Source organism: Blennius ocellaris (assembly GCF_963422515.1).
Source record: "Blennius ocellaris genome assembly, chromosome: 2".
Taxonomy (NCBI): Eukaryota; Metazoa; Chordata; class Actinopteri; order Blenniiformes; family Blenniidae; genus Blennius; species Blennius ocellaris.
Window position 1 is genome coordinate 31694566 of NC_137651.1, and position 22916 is coordinate 31717481.

A 22916-nucleotide genomic window follows, 5' to 3' on the forward strand; every position below is an offset into this window, starting at 1 on the left:
GCCGTTCATTGAGGCGATGTGAAACACATTTTCATAAACCTCAAAGTATAAACATAAATCAGCAATAAGAGTGTTGAGTTGAGTGAAGAAACGATTGATACAACCCACAACAGATAGCCAAGACTTGCACAGACACAGTGATGTTGTAGTTCTGCTGGGCTTGCACGAGGCGGCATGTTTCATTTAAAAACACTTGTGAAACAGTGATCGACAAATGAGGCATCGAGGACGAAGCTGGTTTTCGTCGGTGCCTTGAAATTTGAACCCGCTGACTTTGAGTCTTGTAATTGGGATGTACGCTCACTCTCTCAGAAAACTGCCCTGTGGGACCACCTAATTCCCGCATGACGCATCAACTTGTCAAGAACATGTATTTTCGCCACAATCACACCCTAATTACATCTAAATTGTAAAGTAGGTCTAAGCATGTTTGTATGAGCTGAAGAAAGAAGGAACGGCAAGGTGGAATAGAACTCTTGAGGTCCCAGACACTGTGGCTGTCAAAGCAGCACCTAATGTACTGTTCATTAGACATTAGAGTCTCCTTGATTCCCAGGAGGCCGAGCAGAAGCTGCTGCCTCCAGTGAATCCCCTCCCCTCATGTAGAGCTGACCGCAGAGGAACTTCACTGCTTTGTGCTGCTTTGACGAGACGGGGCTCTCTGACCATACACTGACACCCCCAGCATACCTGCATGAAGTACTGTAACAGTAATTAAAACAACAACATCAACAACAAATACTAATGACTGAAGACGTGTGTTGAGTCATCAGTATATTTCTGTTGGTGGCCAGACAAACATTTCAAATGTGCAGCTGAACGAGCACATGTCCATGGTTATTTTAGTGTTCAATAAATCACACACGTCGTAATCCGACGTCTTCAAAATGTGATACGCACTAACAACATTTGTTTTCAATTAGATTGTGGTTGTTATTTAGAAAGTTAAACCGAAAAGAAGAAACAGGAAACAAGACCCTTAATTCTGGGTTGGTTGGAACAGATTAAATTCCAACAAACCGTGTCTGAATGACAATCGGGGGGAAAATGTTTTCAATGTGTTTCTGTTTATATGTGGCCAAGCATGTTCTCCATCATCTTAATCTGCACAAGCTTCAACGATGGAGTGAATGTCAAAGCTTGTTTATCTCACCCAGTTAACACAAGAGATAAGCCATGTGACATTGATACGGCGCAGGCCACAAGGTCTGCTGGATAATTCTGACCATGCTCCTGTTGTCACGACGAATACAGACTCCTCTTACGATAAACCAGCTCATCGTATAGCTAAAACTCTCAAATAGGCAACCAACATGAACTCTATCAACAGAGACCAGCAAGAAACATGATTTCACTTTGAGAAGTTAAAGGCCAGCATTGTGAGCTATCGTATGTAGTAAAACTAAACATCAAACTGCGGACGTGGCCGACCCAATCCAGTGTCGGGTTCCGACATCAATGTAATTTACGGATCGGAAATTTCCGATCCAACCTGCAGAGATTTCTGATCCATGAAGCCTCGTCTGCTTCACTGTTGCTGAAATGAATCCGCAAGTGTTTCCCTGCTGCTGCTCTGCTGGCTGGCTGCAAAATGTGGACTGGATTTCCCGAACGGAGGCGAGTCTCACTGGGAGGCGGAGTAATGAGTCAAGAAATCTGTTCCACAGCCAGCAGGCTGGCGTAGTCGCACTGTGCGATCCAACTTTTCATGACAACACGTTGCTGTTTGGACGTGTTTTACACTCAAAACACCGTAAAGCATCGATGTGGATGTTTGCAAAGCCGTTATACAGCGACGTGCCGCCAGACGTCGTCGTTTTAAAAACACCAGCTCGCCGAGGAGAACGGCACTAACGGCGGCATCAAAACGATAAACAGCAGTTCCTCCGCTGTAGCAGGCGATTCATACCCCCGTGAAGCTGCCTCCTCCTCCACGTTAAACCCCTGAAAATAGTCCCAATGGTTTGTGTTGTGTTCCAGCTGAAACACTGCAGTTTGTCCTGCGTTGCTTAGGAATTTCTCCAGGAATGAATTAAGTGCTTCTGAGGTTTTGAGTATAACAAGTTTAACAAGTTTTTTTATGAGATGATGACATCATGCAGACCCACACACTGTCCAAATGGAACAAAAATAGTTTGTACTGCTTCCTTTTCTGACCTTCTACGAACCTCAAGTTGCATTTTGAGAGAATACATGCATACATTTGTACATTTCATACTTTCCTGTGGAGACGAGTTTATTACTGCCTCATATAAAATCAACAATAATGACAATAATAAATACTAATAAAGGAATAGTATCGGTATCAGCAGCGATCCAAATTCGGGAATTTTGCACTTGGATCATAAGTGAAAAAACTTGGATCGGTGCATCTCGACATGAAACAACTCCTGAGATAAATTGTAAGGTAAGTGATCAAATCAGAACAACATAAAACAAAATAGAACATTGTGCTTTGAAGCAACGGAACCAAGTTTTTCTTCAGTCACATCTCAGTCGCTAATACTGAAGGAGCATCGTGCTTTGAGACAAATACCAGTAACGTAACCCCGGCTCTTAAAGGGAAGGCTGGGCGTGGCTTTATGTCTGGACTGAACTTTCTTTTTGAGCTTGTGGTCACGGATTTGCTCCACAAGCTGACTTTCTTTGTTGCTGGGCAATGTGACGCTTTCAATGTCGAATCCAAACCGATCGCGCACCCAGTCGGTCGAAGTCATTTTCTCAGGAAAGTAATCATTGAAATGCTCGAAAGGTTTATTAGATGTGTAGTGATTGCTTATGTAACTGTCTTTTTCCCTGCCGTGTCCAATTGCTGTACCTCGTAGCTAGCACTGGGACACACGTCCAGTCGTTTGTTTGAAACGTAGCTCATCCACCGGGAGATCTTCTTTTTCAAAGCATTAAGTATGTTGTACCCTCTTCCTGACCAAAACAAAACATTCTGTAGCAAAGGGCAGCATCTCCGTTGCCAATATTGACTGCCACCTCCTGTTGAGGAGGGTAACTGCAACGACCTAGGTTGGATTCAATTTCTTTCTTGTATGTTTTTTGGGTCGGGGCAAAGGCGCCTGATTCACTAGAAATGGCCCGTCGCGACCCGCCAGTTGAGAACCGCTGCTTTAGCACATCAAAACTCCCTCTAAGATGGACAACCGCCACTTTAAGATGCTATTATTGATATGTGGACCGTTCTAAATGGACAAGGTGAATTCTTCAAAACTCTGGAAGTGAGCGAGGTCGGGTTCAGAGACAACAGAAGTCCGAACAACACTGTCGACTTCAAATAAACAGCTTCAAACTGCAGTCCAAGGACCATCTGAAATGTTTTCAAACAGCCTTGTAAAATACAACCGAAAGGCCTGAGTATTTCTGTCACACCCTGCAATTAACTTGCTGCTGCATGCAACTAAGCTGCATCACACTGCTTCAGTATGAACTCGCTGCTTTCATTTTACATGTCCGCTGCAAGAACAGTGAGTGTGCTGAAACCAAAGTCAAGTAAGTAACTACGGTTTGTAGATTTCATAGTTGTTGTAGAGAGGAGTTTATTTCAGCCTCATATAAAATCAACAAAAATTATAATAATAATGTTAAAGCAAACAGAGCTCTGGTAACGGAATAGTATCGGTATTGGCTGATTTCCAAATTCGGGTATCAGGATCAAATCAGAAGTGAAAAAAACCCTGGATCAGCGCTTCCCTTTCCATATATCCTGCTCCTGTGTGCTCTGCATTGCCCCAGACCTCCATTAAAAAAGGTAAAACTATGGAACAGTACAGTATGCGGAGTGATTTATGAACCAGAAGCTGTTTGGCCTTATTTGGTATTGTGCTTGATCTTAAGCGTTTAGTTTGTAGATGTTTACTATGTGATTTTCAGGATAAATGTTCCATTATGACTCCAAGAAATCTGATTTTATTTACTCTTTCAACGTTAACCCCCTCTATCTGAACGAGTATTTGTATGTTTGTTTTACTACTCCCAAAAACTATCAATTTTGTTTAATTCACATTTAAAGGTAATTTATTTCTCTTAAACCACAACATTTCATTTTTTTCAATTCAATATTGATCCTCTGAGTTAAGCATTGCAGGTCAATACCAGAGCAGAAAATATTGGCATCATCAGCGAATAACACCATTTTTAATGTCTGTGACACTTTACATATATCATTAATTAATCATTTAGGGCCCAACACTAACCCCTGTGGGACGCCGCAAGTGACGTCCAAACTACTGACGTGCACGGCAGGGGTGGGGTTCAATACGTTGTACTTCTTCCCACTCCTTTTCAATATGCTATCTGAGTATATAGTTTTGCTGTAATATTTCACTGTTTGTGTGGTGAAATGTCTTTGGTTATCTGGTGTGCACCGTGGACTGATACTGATTACGAGTTTGTTCGACATGAAATAACATTTTTTAATTAAAGTGAAGTTCAGACGAGAACACCAATCGTGACTCTCTTATCTCTTTTTCTTAATTTCACAAGCCGTGCCACAAACTGGATCAAGCAGAGAAGATCAAAAACAAGTAGATCTCTAGTTTTGTATAAAAGCAATCAACGCCTCAGGAGAGAACTTATTACAAGCTGATGGCAGATGTATAACAAAATGCATGCGATAAACATAACCAAACACAGCGTCACAAAACCGGATTAACAATCAAGCTGAGTTGTGGCGAGAAACAAAGCAACAACCCAAGAGGCCGGACCTTCTTCCTGCTCAAATTGAACTCTAACGAGCGCAAAGCATCAGTGAAAACCAACAATCGCTGGATTCCACTGGTCGTGAATGTGATGAGAAGTCAGCACCAATGCAGCTGGCGCAGCCCTCGGGGGGGGCAAGGTGGCTCACAGCGCAGCCCTCGGGGGGGGCGAGGTGGTTCGCAGCGCAGCCTACAGGTCGCAGGGCTCTTCTGGAAATCAGCAGGATTGTGCCGGTGTCACATGGAAAAGTGACCCGCGGTTCACTTTTCTGCCATAGTATTCCGACCCGCCCCATGGAAAAGTGACCCACTCCCTTTAAGTCATGGAAAAGTGACCTATGTCTCAACACCTTACATACATACTAAGGTACTAGATGATTTAACTTTATAATAAGCATTGGTTAATATTCAATTGTATGGAAGAACGACAGCATGGAAAAGTATATGTATAAATAAATAAATCTCAACTTACCATTTCTCTTTTGCATACACAGACTCGTAAACCTAATATCTGCACATGTGATAGGATTTATTAGGGCCTTATTTTGAAATTGTATATACGAAAGGAAAGATCACATAATACACAAAAGCAGTGGCATATGACATGGAACAAGTCATATTTATATTAAATATCGACATTAAAACATTCTTATTAGCAAAAGGTAAAGTTTCATATTAGGGGTCATAATTCTATGGGCCGGGTCACTTTTCCATGGGGTCACATGGGACAAGCGTGGAAATGGAACAAGCGTTTCCATGCAGGTCTCGCCTTGCAAAGGATCTAATAGAAAGTGAGTGAAAGCTTTTAATGAAACGTATTCACGGGGGTGATGTAGTGTGGCCACTTTAAACGCATCAAGGCACTTTTTCAAAGTAACACTGGACTGAGGGAGATAAGTGGCGCCGCACGCCAGCAGCCTCCGTCCAGCTGCAGGCGTCCTGCAGGGATGGCGTCTCTCCAGGTAGAGACCTCAGGAAGCCGTTCAGTCCTCCAGAGCAAACAATTAGTGGGCACCTCCGCTTTTGTTTAGACACCTGCAACAAGGACGCGCTTTGGGAAAAGCGAAGGTTTGAGGACGGGGCGGACGCCGTACGTTACCTAGGATGTTCACGAAGGTGGACGCTTGCGTGTTCCCCAGAGGAAATGTGGCCACTTTACAGGTGTAGGACCCGACGTCGGCAAAGCCAACTCCCTCCAGGGTGATGGTGGCGTCCCGGATGGACGGGGACACGAAGGAGATGCGCTTGCCGTAGTCTGGAGAGTACGAGGTCCCGAACACCGGGTGGAACACCGCCAGGGTGATGGTGCCGGAAGGCAGGCGGCGCTCCCACGAGCTCTGCGTGAGGCTGAGGTTGGACCCCACCTCGATTCTGCAGCTCAGCGTGATGTTCTTCCCCAGCACCGCGTTCACTTTGTCAGGAACGACCACCTGGTTACTGCTGACGCCTGCTGGGAGAAAAGGACGGAGATGAGACACAGATAGGCGACGGCGACGCGTCGTCGTCGGAGCTCTGATGAAACTGGAAGACTGAATCTCGTCAATACAGGCGTAAAGCTTAATTTGGATTAAAAGATTACCGGTTTTTTGTTCTGTTGGAAGAGAATTGTCCGGGAGTTGAAATCTACATTCAATTTGACAAACGGCACATTTCTACTTGACGGCTGCAGCAGCACAGACGAAGACGTGCCATTGTCAGACAAGATTGAAGCCCAAAGTACGGTGGCTGGGATGTGCCAATCTAAGATGAATAGGAAGGAAACATCTGCTTTCAGAGAGTCCTAATCAGTGGCCGACAATGGGACATTACGCACACTGCAAATTGACACCCACGCTCATCAGCCAACAGAGAAATTAATATTACGGCGCGTTTTCTGTCCCAGAGCATCGCAGGTCTACGAGTCTGGCCTCGGTCGCGGCGGTAGCAATTCCTTTCAGACCAGCTTTTATCTTGAGGCTGAAAACAGATGCGAGTTGATGTGGGGGACTGGCTGCACTGCATTCCCCTCCTATTACCCAACACACTTTCACCACAGGACACTCGGGCCTGTCCCGCTCGCTAATCATCAGAGCACCTTTTAAAGCAAGCAACAGAAAAAAGGAAAAAGCAAAAAGCTGGAAGGGGATGAAACAAAACCGGCAACTTAATGGCTTTAATCCTGCTTCTTTATGAGGCTCTTAATTTCACTGGAGGCCCACCACAGTCCTGCTTTAAACAAAGACAACATGTTTGCTTGGCTGTGAGCGCCAGTGCTCGTCTGAGCGCTGCAGCCAATAGCAGGGTGAGCAGGTGACGACAAATGCAGCGGCCGCAGCACAAGAAAATCACACCCTGACTGAAAGTGGTAGCAATTATGTGCTTATGTTAATGTGGGTGAAGACAGTCATTTCTATGGCTTGGTGAAAAAGTGCTGAACGCAACGATTTCAAATGTAATCCATTACGAGTCGAGTGACCAAAGCAAAGACGTTCTTAATTAGCGATGCTACAGTGGAATTGATCGCCTCTGCTTAGAACCGATTGTGGGGGATTGACATAGTTCATGTTGGCTCACCTGAAAGGACCTAATTTGATCCAACACACCCACATTCAATCATTTCATGAAGGTGTAAAGAAAGCTAGACCATGAGCTGTTTATGACCACACGGTGTGGGGAAGCAGGGAAGCATCAGCACCAGGCAGAGCTAGCTATTGGCCACTTCTCCCTCAAGAAAGAGGCATTTAATTCTGGCCTCATCGCAAACTGTGACTCCAAATGCAGGTTCTTTATGACTTGAGGAAGTTTCGCAGACACCGTTTGTCAAAGTCCTCCAACCAGAGATAACCGGAGAGGATTTTCATGACTTTGTTGGAAATCCGACGCACCGCGGTGTGAATGCAGCTGAGGACCGGTACCAACAACAACCGCTCGAGTCACGATCGTATTCGTCTGTTGCGAGTGGTGAACTTGGACGACGAACGTTATTCTTCAGCTGTATTCTTGACGCACGTTGTGCTGTTGTCATTTGCGATTTGAGTGGAGATTGAATATCATGCTGGACTGCACACCTTGTGTCTATTCCGCTTTCAGCTCAACCAAGTCTTTTGGGAAACACTCAAACAACAACAAAAAAAAAAAGGGAGATAAATCACTGAATCGATCGTTTAAAACTAACAGGAAGTAAAAAGCTGGACACCCTGCACTCTTTGCATTTCCGTAAAATGACCCTCATCTGGACCGATTAAAGGGTAGTTAGCTTCATTTGCAGCTTAGCAGGCCAATGACAGGGGTTAATGACTTTACACATGCGGCACTCTATTGGACAGCTCCTCTTCCCGTGAACAGAGTCTCGCTTTTCCTGCATCTAAACAGAAACACATCTTGACGTCAGCAGTCAGAACTGGATTGTGTTGGCAGTACAAAGATTTCTCTCAGTCATCTGCAGCTCACAGTTGACAGACATGCTATTGGGTTGTAGCAAAATAAACACACAAACATCCAACTCAGTAGGAAAAGAGTGAACTATCTTGGAAAACTAACTTGAAATAAATCCTAAATTACAGGTTTATGGTCTGCTGCTGTGAATGAAAAAAAATACAAATCCCTCTTCGTCTGTTTTTGTGAGAATAATCCCACAAATGACTCATTGATAGAAATGTGTATGGGCATTTACATGAGGCAGCATGAAGATTTACGGCGTCACTTAAGGGAGGATTGCTGAGCAGGTCAAAATGTTTCTTTTACGGACAAAATGTAGAATTGCGACTTCATTCAAGAATATTCAAACCGTCGCTCTCGGGTTCCTCGACACGGCTGCAGTCAGCGTGAGCTATGTTTGGAGCCGTAAACGTCCCCTTTATACGTCGTCGCGGATGTGTATGGAGTAAAGCTTATAAAAGTGGTTCACTGGCTGGTATTTCGAGAGACTTTGGCACGAATGTGAGTGGTAAGCCACAGCAATGGTTTGTGAGGAATATAGCCAGAGAGGCTGAGGCTCCCCGTGCTCCATTACGTCCCTGTAATTTCACTGATCACACACACACACACACATACACACACACCCCAAAATAAGAAATGTGTGTGACCATGTGTGTACGAGTCAGTTTGAATGGGTCTTAAACGTTTGTGTTGTGAACTTCTGCGTTGTTGTTGTTGGTTTTTTTTTGTCTGCTGATCCACATTTGACAAACATTACACCCGTGTTTATCGTCTCGCTGTATAAACTGATCCTTCACAGATCTGCTTGCGAGTCCCATCTTTTACAGCGTCAGCGTGCAGCGTTTAACCCATTATTATCCAGACATTTGAGAAGACACTTTTCGGGAAAGAAAACACTCGCCACAAGTGGAATATTATTCCGCCCCCCCTCCCCCAACTGTAATTTAGACATCTGTTCACATCTTTTCCTCCACCTTTGAATCATGAGCCGGTCTAAAAAAAGACGCCGCGGTGCCATAATGTGCTTGGCAGTGCATGTGTTGCGCCCGTGTTTGCGCCGCTCCAGGCAGAGTCCTCTGGGTGCACCGGCGTGGGGGAGGATCAGGGTCGGAGCTGTGTGGGTTTGGCATTCTACAGTCATCTGAGCCGACATGACAGCTGCTTTTTGTCACCTCAGTGGTACAACTTGGGATCTTTTGCAAGAAGCACAACAGTAAAGTAAAGCAGAACGACAAAAGCCCGTCGCCGACTGGAAGATTTACAACGCAGCTGCAAGTGAAACAACAATGCGGATGGCGGTGTTGAAGAGATTCCTCCTGCAGCCCGGGTTGCCCGCATGGTAAACCAACATGTTTGGCATGCACGACCTTATACTGACGCATTGCAGACATGTGTCTCAGTCGGGGCTTCACCCCAGTGCCGCTACCTGACGCGACGCCCCAACTGCTACCGGACGGTTTGTCTCAGCGCGTCAGGTTTCAGGCCTGTCGAAGGCATAACAAATAAACTCCATCCAGGTCCAGTTTGTTTTAGAATGAGCATTAGGAAAATAGAGGGAGAAAAGGGGGGGCAGTGTTTAAAAAGAGGACTCCACCCTTACCACGAGGGGAGGAGAGACAGATGGCCTCTGCATGGGATACCTACAGCCAGGAGGGGAACGGGAAACTTGGCAGCGTGGGCCGCGGCCATGAACAACACAGCCGGGGCGTGCAAACCAGAGCACTGTGACATATTACCTAAAATACTGCAGGCAAACCAAATGTAAGCAGTGCGTTAAACAAAGCTGTCGTGCAGTTTCGCCAAGGAGGAAAGAGCCAAGCAACTTCATGACTGTCGATAGCTATTACAAACACTTACCAAGCAGAAAATAAGTTCAGTATTTCAAGGAGACACGAGAAAAATGACATTTCACTGGGTATCTTTACAGGTCGTTGGCCTGAGCATGCTTTGTAATCAATTAGAGCAGGAAGAACCACCCCGGACCGCAAACCCTAATATGAGCGGAGAGAAAAAATCTGCACTTTTGCCCCCGTTTCCATGAGAAAAGCAGGGAAACAGTGAACTCATGGGAAGGATATGTGATCTCTTTGAAGAAATGCTTCATATTTGTTTCCTTCCCTCCTGACATCACTAATTGCGACAAGCTGCTCGAAAGATGCGATGCTTAAATCAAAACCTTCCTCTTTGCCTGGCAACTGGCTCAAACATTCAACGTGGGCCAAGATCTCCACCTCCTCAGACCCTGACCCAGCTCCGGCCCCCTGACCCCCCCCCCAGAGGAGGCCGTGTCCTGGCTCCAAGCCCGTCAAGAAAGCCTGCAGAAGTGCACGTCAGAACTGAGCGAGACGTCGGGGGGGATCGGCGGCCAGAAACATCAGCAGGCAGCAACAAAATAGACAATATGTCATGTTCATGTAGACAAAGTCCACGCATAGATTATGATGTCAAACAGAGCTCACGAGGGACTGTTCTCAAGACCTCACAGGAGAAGAATGCAGACAATGAGATCTGTGCGAGAGGGAGTGTGGTTTTTTTAGGGGAGAGGAAACTGAGCAGAGGATGAATGGAAACATAAAGAAAGCATTGGAGCAGTTAGAGAGGAAGTGCAGGAATGAATAAAAAGATTCAAACACTTGACTATCACATCAGTTCGCCGACCAAAACTCAACTCAACGATCACTCGTGTTGCGGGATTTCAATAAGTGCCACACAGACATGCTCACGTCATCTTATAACGACAGATGCCATGTGAGGTACGCAAGGTGGTACAGCTTAGAGAACACGTTTGGATTCTGCATCTTGCTCAAGGACACTTTGGCATTGTTCAAACTGCAGGGAAATGTGAACCAATTCAGAGCTTTTTTTTTTTTTCTTCCCTCTGTGACCCACATGTGACCTGCTCTGTGGCCTGACGACTGGCCCCGGTTCCTCTGTGGTGCTGGATATTGTTCTACATGCGTCGACTTCTTTCCTTCGTCGTGTCGTCTACAGTTTTGTCTGCTCGTCTTCAACAACCACTTAGATCGACATGGGCTGACCAGCGTTGCCAGATATGGCGGTATCCCCCAATTGGGGAGGCCAAACTCTGTTACCTTCTAACTTTGTTTATTTTGTGTTTTTTATTACAAATATAATAGTTCTACTGTTTTTTTGTTTAATTTTATAGCACTGTATTAAACTCCAGAGGGGAAATTCCTTCCTGAATCAGCCCATTGGTAGCAGCCACACAGAGCAGCGTTCAGGGGGGGGGGGAAGCTGAGAGGGACTCTGGTGCATATTTTTTTTTGTGAGTGTGGGAGGAAACCGGAGTCGCCGGAGGAAACCTACACACACGGGGGAGAACATGCAAACTCCACACAGAAAGGCCCCAGGCCACATTTGGCCTTGTTGCTGAGAGCGTCAAGCACCGTGCCGCCATGCGCATCAGAAGTGGGGTTTTAACACGAGTCCTACACAGGTTGAGAGGTTTGGGTGGTTTTTATTGAGGTGTGTGGGCTTTTTTGTTGTTTTCAGTGTCACGTCTGGCAACCCCGGTGCTGACCGGCGTGCCACGCTTCACGTGACTCCACGTCGTCTTCTGCGCATGCGCTCTGTGGCTGCAGCTCTGTGGCTGCAAAGCGAAGGACGTAAACAACAACAACAACAACAACAGAGGGTTCATAAGGTCCAGATCTGCCGCCACGGCTGAGATCACCTTTCGAAACGTCACATATCTGTGGAGCTCTAAGCCCCGCCTACTTTTTAACCTACTTTCAGGAACAGGAAACGCACCAGGTTTGGCTCTGGGCGCACTTTGCCTTACTGCTCCGTTCCATCTCGGCAATTTTTGTGCAGTGGATCCGTGGCTAAAGACGACGACACAAGATGGATTGGACGGTCCTGGTGACCTGGGCTCGTCCTCCTTCTCTTTGCAGGTTCAGTCGTTTTCAAAGTGTGTGTAGGAGGGCGGCGGGTTGAGGGCCAGTGTTTCATTACTGTTTAATGAGCGTAGTAATTCACACTCCTTACAGGCATTAAAGCCCTTCAGTCTAGTGGAGGCCAGTGGAACCATTAGCGAGACTATTAAACTTCCATCTGATTATCAAGGTCACGTTTTTAAAATGTTCATCTCACAAGTCAAGCTCTCTATGGAGAGGACGGGAAACAATCTCTACACAGAACGGCATAAAAACAGAATCTGCAAGTGGGAAAAGGAGAGTTGTGTAAAAAAAAAAAAATAGACAAAATGGTAGAAAGTGGGAACTTAATTTTCAATACTGGAACCTGCTCTTGAGTAATCGACCCTTTTAAAAAGCATTCACGAAGCGGTCAGGAGGCAGAGTCGAGCCATTTGTTGGTCATTGTTTGCTTTTAGAGTGGCGGCCGGGGGAGAAAGAGCCCATCAGACGTCTATACGTCTCACAGGCCTGCAGCTCTCTCCTTAATGTTCAGGGGGGGCCTTTCACGCCATGGCAGTCCATTTAAAAACAGGATAGGCCAAGTGGTGAATTGCCTGTTTTATTACGTGCCTTTATCGTAACACATATTTGTGCAGCGGGAAGAAAACATTAGTGGGTACGCCGGCTCTAATTGACCCCCCCTTCCTTCCTCGCATTGTATCCTGGGAGGGTGTGAGACTCTGCCAGTGGGTTAATTCATGGTGGAGACAAACACAGGCTGACAGGGAGCCGGCAGGGCTCTTTTCACATGGCCCTGTCCTCTTCAGAGCCCTTCTCCCCGAGCACCTCCATGGCAGTGTGCGCCGGTGTGCTGCTTCACTTTTGATTAAAGACGGCTGCTTAAAAGAAAAGGATCAATAGTGTTGACATAGAGGGTGTCATGATAGGTTGCAACCTCTCATCGGAGTCAGCTATAGCTGAGCTGTGGGACTTGTGAAGGACAATGACTGCCACTGTGTCCCAAAGCAGCACAGACACCATATTGTGTAGGATTTATTATTGCTTATTGTGGGGGCATGAGGTGTTATAGACAGAGAAGAGGGAAGCACTGCTTTCCCCCTCTGTATATAGAGAACTATATAGGAAGAGAAAAGTTTTTCTTTGCGCAATTTAAATATTTCCTCAAAATGCTATTAGTGTGCTTGCACAATTAATTTTTTTGCGCTCAAATTTTCCCATCGCTCGCTCAGAATTTTGGCACAAATAGAACCCCATAGTCGGAAGCTCGCGACCACGACCGGATTGTGATATTTGGGGAGTCACGGCGGCGGCGGCGGCAGCTGCTGTGAGCTGCAGCGTGCACGGTGCAGGCTGCAGCTCACAGTTTGTCTTGGTGAAGACTGCGGGTCACGGCAGCAGCTGACGCGATCACAGCTGCTGCCGTGACCCGCAGCCTCCAGGAAACAAACGGTTTGGTTTACACTGAGTGTGTGTTGTTGGCAAATGAAAGACCACAACAGTGGACTCGAACGTAAAATGCGAATAGATGCTAACGAGACTTGCTTCGAGCTCCCGTTGCGACGTTACCCCTCCAGGTTGTCCTCTCTCTCTCTCTGAGTCACGACAGTGTCTATATATCCTCCTCCTTCAGTTTTTTGGGGGATTTCTTTCCCAACACATAAATGCCACAACACTGAGGCTCCATTCATGTGTATGTTTACATGAATGTGGCATTTGCGCAATCGCCGTCATCATCATGTCTGAGGACATGATGATTTCAAATTCTTCTTGTGCAGCGTGAGAAGCTGAGACGACCGGCCACTTTTAAAATCTCAGCGTGGGGAAGCCTTAAGATGAGGCTGCAATGAGAGTCTTTTTCAATTAGAGCTCAAGTGTGTACCAGCACTGACATGCAGACGCTAATAGACGCAGCAGCACACTCAGTGCTGAAAGTTGCACTGACACAGACGTCACGTTCATGCCATGTGCTGCTAACTCATGAACTCCCGATGAACTCCTGAACCCGTCCTTGCTGTGCTCTGGGTTAGACATTATTCTCAAGCAGTTACGACTCATTCATTAAATACAACAACGGTCGTTGTTTCAGACGTCTATGAAGTTGTTTTTTCCCCCAATCTGCTCTGCTCTGCCGAAGACGGCCCTGATCTGACGTCCACAAGATCCTGTCCTCCACGACATCCTAACAGCATTGGAAATAGTTTAATAGCATAAAACCGTCAATGAACCATGCAGAGACGCATATAGATGAACTCGACTCAAGAGGCTGTGGTTTGTTTTCAGACAGGCTCATTTTCAGCACATTTACATGTGGCCGTCTTCTGTAAAACAACTAATCTTAGAAAATCCAGCTCAATTTTCATTCATTTTGACAGAAATACGTCCAGCTTCTTTTGGGGTGACAGTGAGCGGCCAGTCGGGAAGAAAGAACAAGTCCTGCACTAAACGGTCTGAATGGGCTACTGTACTTTCATTAGGTGGACCTAACATAGCGGAACATAGTTTCCCACATGTCACAAGGGACCCCACAAGGAATTAAGACTGTTTTTCTTAAATTATTCTCACGATTGTTCAATTTTAGACTTCTTGTTCACGGCCTCCTTCTGTCAACCAGGAACAATAACAAGCACTGACACATAATGTCAGACAGGATACGCAAAAGTGCAGTGAACTCCATTATGAATTAATGGTACAAAGATATAACCAGGTGGTGTGCAGCTCTAACAACGTTTAATGTTTCACATCCACTTATGGATGGAGGTTTCTGAAGCCGGTAATAGATGACGAGACTATAACTATTAACCCCAACCCTCTGCATCTTACACACACACACACACACACACGAGATTTGAATCAAACGCTAACATGGAGAATGTGTGTGCTGGGACTGATGTGGAGTACCACTCAGACTCCACAAACACCAAGTCCACAACACGCTAGTTTCATTTCAACAATCTGTGTTGAGGCTCCCAATTGCAAGAGTCCCTCCTGAGAAGCAGCTCATCCTTCTACCATGCATCTCCCATGCTTGCGACATATTTTCCCGCAGGAGTACGACAAATGCCTTTCTGACACACGTACAATACTTTTCGCTCGTATGTGCAACAGAATGCGAGCGATCAGACTGCAAAAGCAGCAGTAAAGGGCCAGTCAGACTTAGAACAGTTTCTTTTTTATAGGATCATAAGCCATTCTTGCACATTTTACAATACATAGAATAAAAACACATCTAAAATCATGTAAAACTCTAGTGATGCCACAGAGATGTTGAAATAATATTTATGTTGTAATCTTAAAATATTTCTTTGATGGGGTCAGGGGTAGGGGATGCCACTTCCTCTCCTTCACATGTGTTTTTTTTTTTTTTTTACATGCATGCACCAGCTACTTGGAACTCACTGGAGCAATCAGCAACGCCGCGCTGCGTGTCAGCAGTCACCCCTTCACAACAAGGGAAGGAAGTAAAGCAGTCCAACACAAACCTGCCACTCCCTGTGTGTGTGTGTGTGTGTGTGTGTGTGTGTGTGTGTGTGTGTGTGTGTGTGTGTGTGTGTGTGTGTGTGTGTGTGTGTGTGTGTGTGTGTGTGTGTGTGTGTGTGTGTGTGTGTGTGTCCAGTGGTCAATAACAACAGTGAGTAAGTTTGGTCAGTGTGGCATTTCCCCAGCATTGTCCTAATCCGAGGGAGTTCAATTTCTCGGCACACCCACTTTTCCCGGCGCATTCTCCCACCCCCCTCAAGTGCAACAGATTAAAGGGGGGTGTTCGGGATTGACACGTACAGAGCAGAGAGAGAGAGAGAGAGAGAACAAGGATTTAGGTGCACAGGTCACTCTGGTTCTTTGGTGCAAAATAAAAACAAAAAAACCCCAAACAACAGCATGGCTGTAATGACTCAAAGAAAGACTCAACTACACACGGATGTGACGACATGCCGGTGTACAACACTCAGCCTTGCTTATGATATAGTTCCCTCGCCCTACATCTTGTACAACTTTAGCTGTTTTCACAAGGGATTAGTATTACCGAGGGACCAGGGGTGATTTGTAATTATTGCGGAGGACGTCTGTGATCTTAATCCAGGGCGAATGTGCCATGTCTGTAAATTGTGAAGTGAAAAATCCACCGTAAATGACCTCCCATATCTGGCAGAGCACCGACGTCCTGTGATCATACCAATCCCATGCAAATCTACACCTCTGTTATTTTATTAAACATTTAATGTTTGCATGCCCTCCAAGTACCCAGTCAAGCCAGGAAAGCCTTTTTTCCCTGTTGAATTATGGAGGCTGTTGGTGGAAAACTATTGACAGCATCTTACAGGAGTCGGTCGATACGCAACAGGCCCGAAGGAGCGTTTTGCAGAAACGGCAAAATGCCACCAAGAAGAAGAAGGAACTTTTGGGGGATATTAAGGAAAGATGACATGTACAGCAGCATGTAAGACACGTTTTGTTTTTCTCAGCGTATCTTTCAACAGGCTTAATACATATGCCCTGACATCACCGCTCACTGTTCTGAAGTTACTTTGCTGCTTTGACATGTTTACTGTCACAGAGACGACGACGACGTAAAAAATCGGTAATTTGGAGCAAAATAGAGGCTGCTGACACCATGAAAATGCACTGCAAGAAACACAGGCGTGGGGAGGATTCGCAAACTACCTCTGGTCCCTCGGTAATTCTAATCCCGTGTGAATAGGACATATGTACGTACTTCTACTGAATATCGACAGGATATCCACACCTTTTCGCAACGTAATACACACGCCTACAACGTGTCTACGGAGATTTAAAATGTTAAGAAACAATGTGCGAGACATTATTTCTGTGTACTCTCGTTCGACTTGTGTTACATGTTGGCTTTGACAACTTGCTTAACAACACATGAGAAACACAACTCAGTTTTAAAAGACAAACATTTGGACTGTAAAGGCAGCAGGACCTCATCCGTCTACCAGGTTGGGGTTGTGCAGTACAAGGAAGCCTTCCGACACTTTGAACAGCACTTTTCAATGCAACTGCTTGTTTTTATTTGACTGGGATAGATAGATAGATAGATAGATAGATAGATAGATAGATAGATAGATAGATAGATAGATAGATAGATAGATAGATAGATAGATAGATAGATAGATAGATAGATAGATAGATAGATAGATAGATAGATAGATAGATAGATAGATAGATAGATAGATAGATAGATAGATAGATAGATAGATAGATAGATAGATAGATAGATAGATAGATAAATACTTTAATGATCTCCAAGATAAATTCACAAGGGATACACAAGTAGTGAGCACCACTAGATTGTTTGACAGAGGAGCTTGGTGTGAAAAACAAAGCAAGATAAATATATGTATCCACTTTCTTCATCAATATTAAAATGTTAAAAAAACAGGATGGTTTGCAGTCAACTTACTCAACAAGTCCGTGTCCTGTGTCTGATGTTATCCGACAAAAGGTGGGATCAGACCAGGATGGCATAAAAAAAACAACAAATCCAATAATGGCCTGTTGTAAATATTAATGTCATCAGCTAAAACGCAGCAATGTTAAAACACTCGTCTCAATGATGGGAGAAATACTTAGGCTCTGTCACTCAGGTGCTCCGACAATACTGTAAATAATGGATGAGGTGAATATTACCTTCTTGTTTATGGTTTTGACCTTGGGGGTTCAACCAGACCTGCTTGTGTTCTCCACCACATTCAGTCATGAGTCCCAGATTAGAAATGAGCAGTGACATAACGTCACAGGTCATCAAGATGAGGACAACATAAGGTCTTCATGAAGACAAATGCCAGTCTCTGGGCTTCAGCCATGTTTTGTCTCGATAGTGAACTGAAGGCGTACCTTCGGTATCTGTGTCTCTAAAGAGAAAGTGCTTGCGTGAAGGTAACGTTGACGTTAAACGCTGTCTGGACATATAGGTCCAGACGGCGGGATGTGGACAGGGGTGTAGGGATCCTATCTTCTTCGGTGTGATGCACATCGCTGCTCTGTACGTCACCAGATGAGACTTGAAGACGGATCGCCTGCTCTCTGCGGTCGGCACTGCCCAGGAACCTGGCCGCTGGGTGTTAACAACCCCCCCACCTGGGTGGTAAAGGGGCGTGTCAGCAACACAAAACGGACTGCGTGCCCATCCCACAGCTGAGGGAAGAGCGAAACAAATAAGAGCGAGCGGTGAAACAGAGCCACACCTGTTTCCCATAACCTCTGCGCTCCCCTCCTGGGGGACTCAAGCTGCTGACGGTGCACATCCTCCATGTACTCCTCCTCAGTGTGGACCGTGAAGCCACGGTGTGTCCAAATGACCCCGACTTCAATCACACAGTGGGATCTACGCTATTAGGGGGGGGGGAAACCCTGCCTCCTGAAAACAGCAGGCAAAAAAAGTGGTTGAAAAAGTTTCCCTCTGTTCATTCACAGCAGGTAATTAAGCATGGAAATATCTGGAAGCCATTTATACGGGCGAGTTTCTTATGACTCAGTCATCTTAAACAGTCAAGTCTTGTCCATCTAAGATTTGCTCACCAGACAAGACAGACCAGCTAATGCAGGGTGAACGATAACGTGGCTAATATTAGCATTTTCCAAGTACTTTTCTTTTTGGCATGTTCCAATTTTCCTCCCTATTTTAAACGGTTAATTACTCAGGCTCCAGGTTCTAATAGCGGTACACTCCCAGGGCAGGCTTAGGGAGGATGTCGAGAAAAACAAGGAATGCCACAATGATTACCACAACAAACAAAAAAGCCAGACGGCCGACCCAAACTGTGTTCTTATCGTTTCCAGCCTCTCCAACCCGTCTGTGACACTCAAGCCCAGGGACATTTGTTTATTTCATACAGAAGCTTTAAAAGTCACGTGACAAATATAAAGTGTCCTTAAAATAACAGTGCCCTTCTGAGATGACAGAGAAAGATGCATTGCATCTGGGAGAGCTCGTCACTTCCTGTAACTCAGGCCTTGTGTGCGCAAATATGACCCAAAATAACCTACAGAGGACGTTTCTATGGTGCTGGCCCACTGCAGCCAGGCCCTGCACTCACACTGACCGTTTGCACATGAAAACAGCGCAACAAATACCTACAAAGAGGGATTTTTGCTGCTATTATGTTGTATATACAGGACTGGAGCAACACTTGTGAGATTATTGTTCTGGTATTTCTTCTGCAGCAGCTGGGAGCTTGTGATCACTTGGTAAATACGTTAAGGAGTTAAGACACGAGCAACCACGTCTCTGTTAATCAGACACACATACAACAAGTGTGCTGCGAGTAAAATGACCACTGTGACGTCAGCCTATTCAAAATACACAGTGGGTCAGTAGAAGGCGAAGTGAGACCTGCATCCAGAAGAGTCAAATCATTTCTTTGATGTTTTGGATAATCCTTCCATAACTGAAGAGAAAAATCATCATACTATCACCATTATACAAAACAAGACCGTGAAGGCAGTTCATGTCAGGAGTGGTTCGTGCCGACGATCCTAATCAACTGATTGACAGCCGAGTCAAGTCTTTTTAATTATGCTTGCTAGACTAAAGAGTTCAGGGATAAGCTAAAATGAGGGTTTTACACAGATCTGGACTGACTAACGGACCACCAGGGAGAAGCTTTCCATTCACAGCCTCGACAAGTCAGTGACATCTGCCGTGGCGGAGCGAGCAATGGGTGGAGTCAATTGAAGCTGGTGACCACAGACCCCCCACCCCACACACACACACACACACACACACACACACACACACACACACACACACACACACACACACACACACACACACAGCCTCCACACCCCACAAGAAAGACACACATTCATCCCCTCATGGTCTCTCAGAAAAAGAAAACATTGCGTGCATTTAATGTGATTAGCAGTGTTCTGTCAGCTGCTTCACAACCCAGATTTAAGATCAAATAGGGGATCGGACCGACGCGACAGCTGTGACCCGCAGATGTGGAACCTCAATAGGGAACCCTACGAGCGCCTTCTGCCATACATTTGTCAGAGTGAGTAAGTCTCATTGACACCAACGGGAATCTCGGGCATATGTGGCTATACACATTGTTTCAGCTCACCAAATCTTGCTTAACCTCAAAAAACCCTACTGGTTGGAAGAACAACACAAGTATAAAGCGGAAGGTGTGAAATTCAATGTGAATAATGGCGTCGCGCTAATTAACATTAGCCGCCCCCCCCCCCCAAAAAAAAAAAGCCAGACAGTTTTAGTGTCTACGGCTCTAAATTAAGTTGTCCAATCAGCTCTCCCAGCAAAAGGTCGTGACCTGAGCCGCTCGGTGCCATGTGGCGGCGGAGCCACAGCTGCTTCCATTAGTTTCCCACTGACAAACTGACTTTCCTGGTCACATCTCGCTGACAACTATTGACCGCTATCAGAGGCCAAATGTGCTTCTTCAAATCTATTTCCAGTATCAAGTCTGTAATTTAGGTGGCTCCATTACTGCATTATTTATTTAGATTGCGAATTGCGCAGCCCCAAGAGAAAGAACCGCAAAACTACGGCCTTCAATTACAGACCTCACAGCCTGAAGCCACGCCTCGAATAAATCCCCTCCTCACCAGCTCCGTCTGCATCGCAGGAAATCTGAAAATGACACAGCTAAGAAAACTGGCACGAGAACTGTTTTTGTCCACAACACTCATATGCCACATGGCATCGAACTTCATAGTCAAGGAGGCCCCATTATCCATCCGCCTGTGTGTGTGTGTGTGTGTGTGTGTGTGTGTGTGTGTGTGTGTGTGTGTGTGTGTGTGTGTGTGTGTGTGTGTGTTGTGAGGAAGGTGAACATTCCTCCCGCTCACCCGACGAGCATTCACATGGGCCCGGAACTGGAATCACTTGTGTTTGTGCTTTCTGCTCACATAAATAAACGTGAAACTTCAAAAGGAATATTATGCTTCACCCTTAAAAAAATGTGTTGGTAATACTTTCTGCATTAAGCCATTGTTTACTCCTCCATCGTTTGATTGTGTGCATGTGTGGTGGTTTTGGTGAAGAGTTCAGACCCTCTGCAAACGACTCGTCCTGCAGACTGCGCGGCAGACGGTTGATCCGTACTCCAGTCCTGGTTCCACAACGCAACCGTCCCCGAAATAGATCCACTTCTGCTGCCCGGCGTTCTCCACCTTTCCTCAAGTAGTTTATGTTTCGCTTCAGGAGTTCTGAGCCGGTCTGGCTCTTTATTTGCTTTTAAATTGTGGTTGTTCGCGCGGGGAGACGGAGGATCTCACCCACACAAGAACCCAGAAGCTCTGCCGCATGCGCCGTCGCAGAATTTGGGCAGTGCAGGTTCCACCACAGAGGCGTCGGTGCACTGCTCTAGGCCCTCGAGCAATGTTCTTCAACCACTGTGCCGCCAGATAGTCAGGTGAGCCGTGGGAAATTATCACATTTCACATTTTTTTCTAAAGAAAAACATTCGCTCTCACAGCGACAGTGTGTTGCAGAGGAATCATGTATAAATACTCTTCACCACTAGAGGGCAGCACAGAACTTTGCCGGTGAAATGTAAAGTGACAGACGTCAGTGTGGTTCATCTCCACCTCCTGCTACCATCTTGTATCAAAGTACTGTGTCAGTGACAGTGATGGAGAAGTTTTTGAAAACCAGGATCTCAGCTCTTCATCCATCAGGTCCAGGTTTCACACTGACGGAGGCACTATTAAAAAAAAGTCCTTGCTTTCTGGATTTACTGGATTCCTGTTGATAAAACTTTGATGAGAACGACTTTATATTGTTAATAGAGGCTACAGAGTTTCACATTTTAACATTTCCGGGTGGTGATGGTGGTGGTGGTGGTGGTGGTGGTGGAGGTGGAGGTGGTGGTGGTGGTGTGCCTCCAGATTTTTCCAAAGAAAAAAGTGTGCCTTGGCTCAAAAAAGGTTGAAAAACACTGCTCAAGAGCACGGCGGGCGTTGACCATGTAGGTTACGTGTCGTTTTAAGGCTCAGTAATGCTAACGGTAGCTACTGGCATTAAAACACCGCAGGCTCAACTTTTTTCAACACATAACGTAAAGTAATTGTTCTTATATCTGATGGGTGAAACCGTTTGAAAAAGAGTACAGCAAGCGATAAAGCCTCCATGCAGTAGCTAATGCGTTGCAATGACGTAGAAAAGGTGTTTTTCTCGGCTTGTGAAGGTTTTAGAGGAGCATGGTTCTGGTTACAGTTTTTACTACTACATTACAAGATATTTTTATATATTTAACAGGAGTCTTTTTTAAAACATGCTCAATAATTGCTGCTCCAAATTCAAAGGCATAATTGTGTCGATAATTGTGATTTTAATATTGCCTAAAATAATGGTGATTAGGATTATTTCCGTGCCCTACTACACACTGCTGCTTCACCGATCATATAAAGAAAACTACCATTTCACAGGGTTTCCTCTAGAAACCTGCCAGCGAGCAGCTTCAGTCAGAGTCTGTTACCGTGGTGACCCACCCCGAGCTGAATTCACCTCTTTCTGGAAATGAAAACGGGAAAAAAGGGGAAAAAAATGATCTTTTTTCTCCGCAGCCTTCTCCAAAAAACTGTCACTATGAACACGTCACTATGAACACGTCACTTTGAACACGTCACTATGACCTGGGCTCAACACGAGGCTTCAGGACATGTAGTACCCATGCCAGGCCTTTAGGGGCGCTGTGACTCACCAAACACACCAAAAGCAGACAGAGACAGAACACATAGAGCTTTATAAGTAGATTCCTCCACATATACACCTATATAATTCTAGTTCTATAGGTCTATGGCCCTGCTGGTTGGATGGCACGAGCCGGGGTTTTAAAAATTTCCCCACTCCAGAACCCGTTTCCAAAAAAAACCCGTCTTGCGCCTCATCAGGTGAACCGGTTTCATGGTG

At 45.5% G+C, this 22916-nt stretch overlaps 1 protein-coding gene across 1 annotated transcript in view; it reads right to left on the bottom strand.

The window, feature by feature from the left end:
- Positions 1 to 22916, bottom strand: part of nectin3a (nectin cell adhesion molecule 3a) — a gene marked incomplete at its 5' end in the record, with an annotated part of 43027 nt that overhangs the window by 14447 nt on the left and 5664 nt on the right. Inside the window, one exon of the mRNA XM_080511297.1 lies at positions 5806 to 6153. Within this exon, the coding sequence (XP_080367423.1) occupies positions 5806 to 6153 (348 nt within the window). The remainder of the gene's footprint in view (positions 1 to 5805; positions 6154 to 22916) is intronic.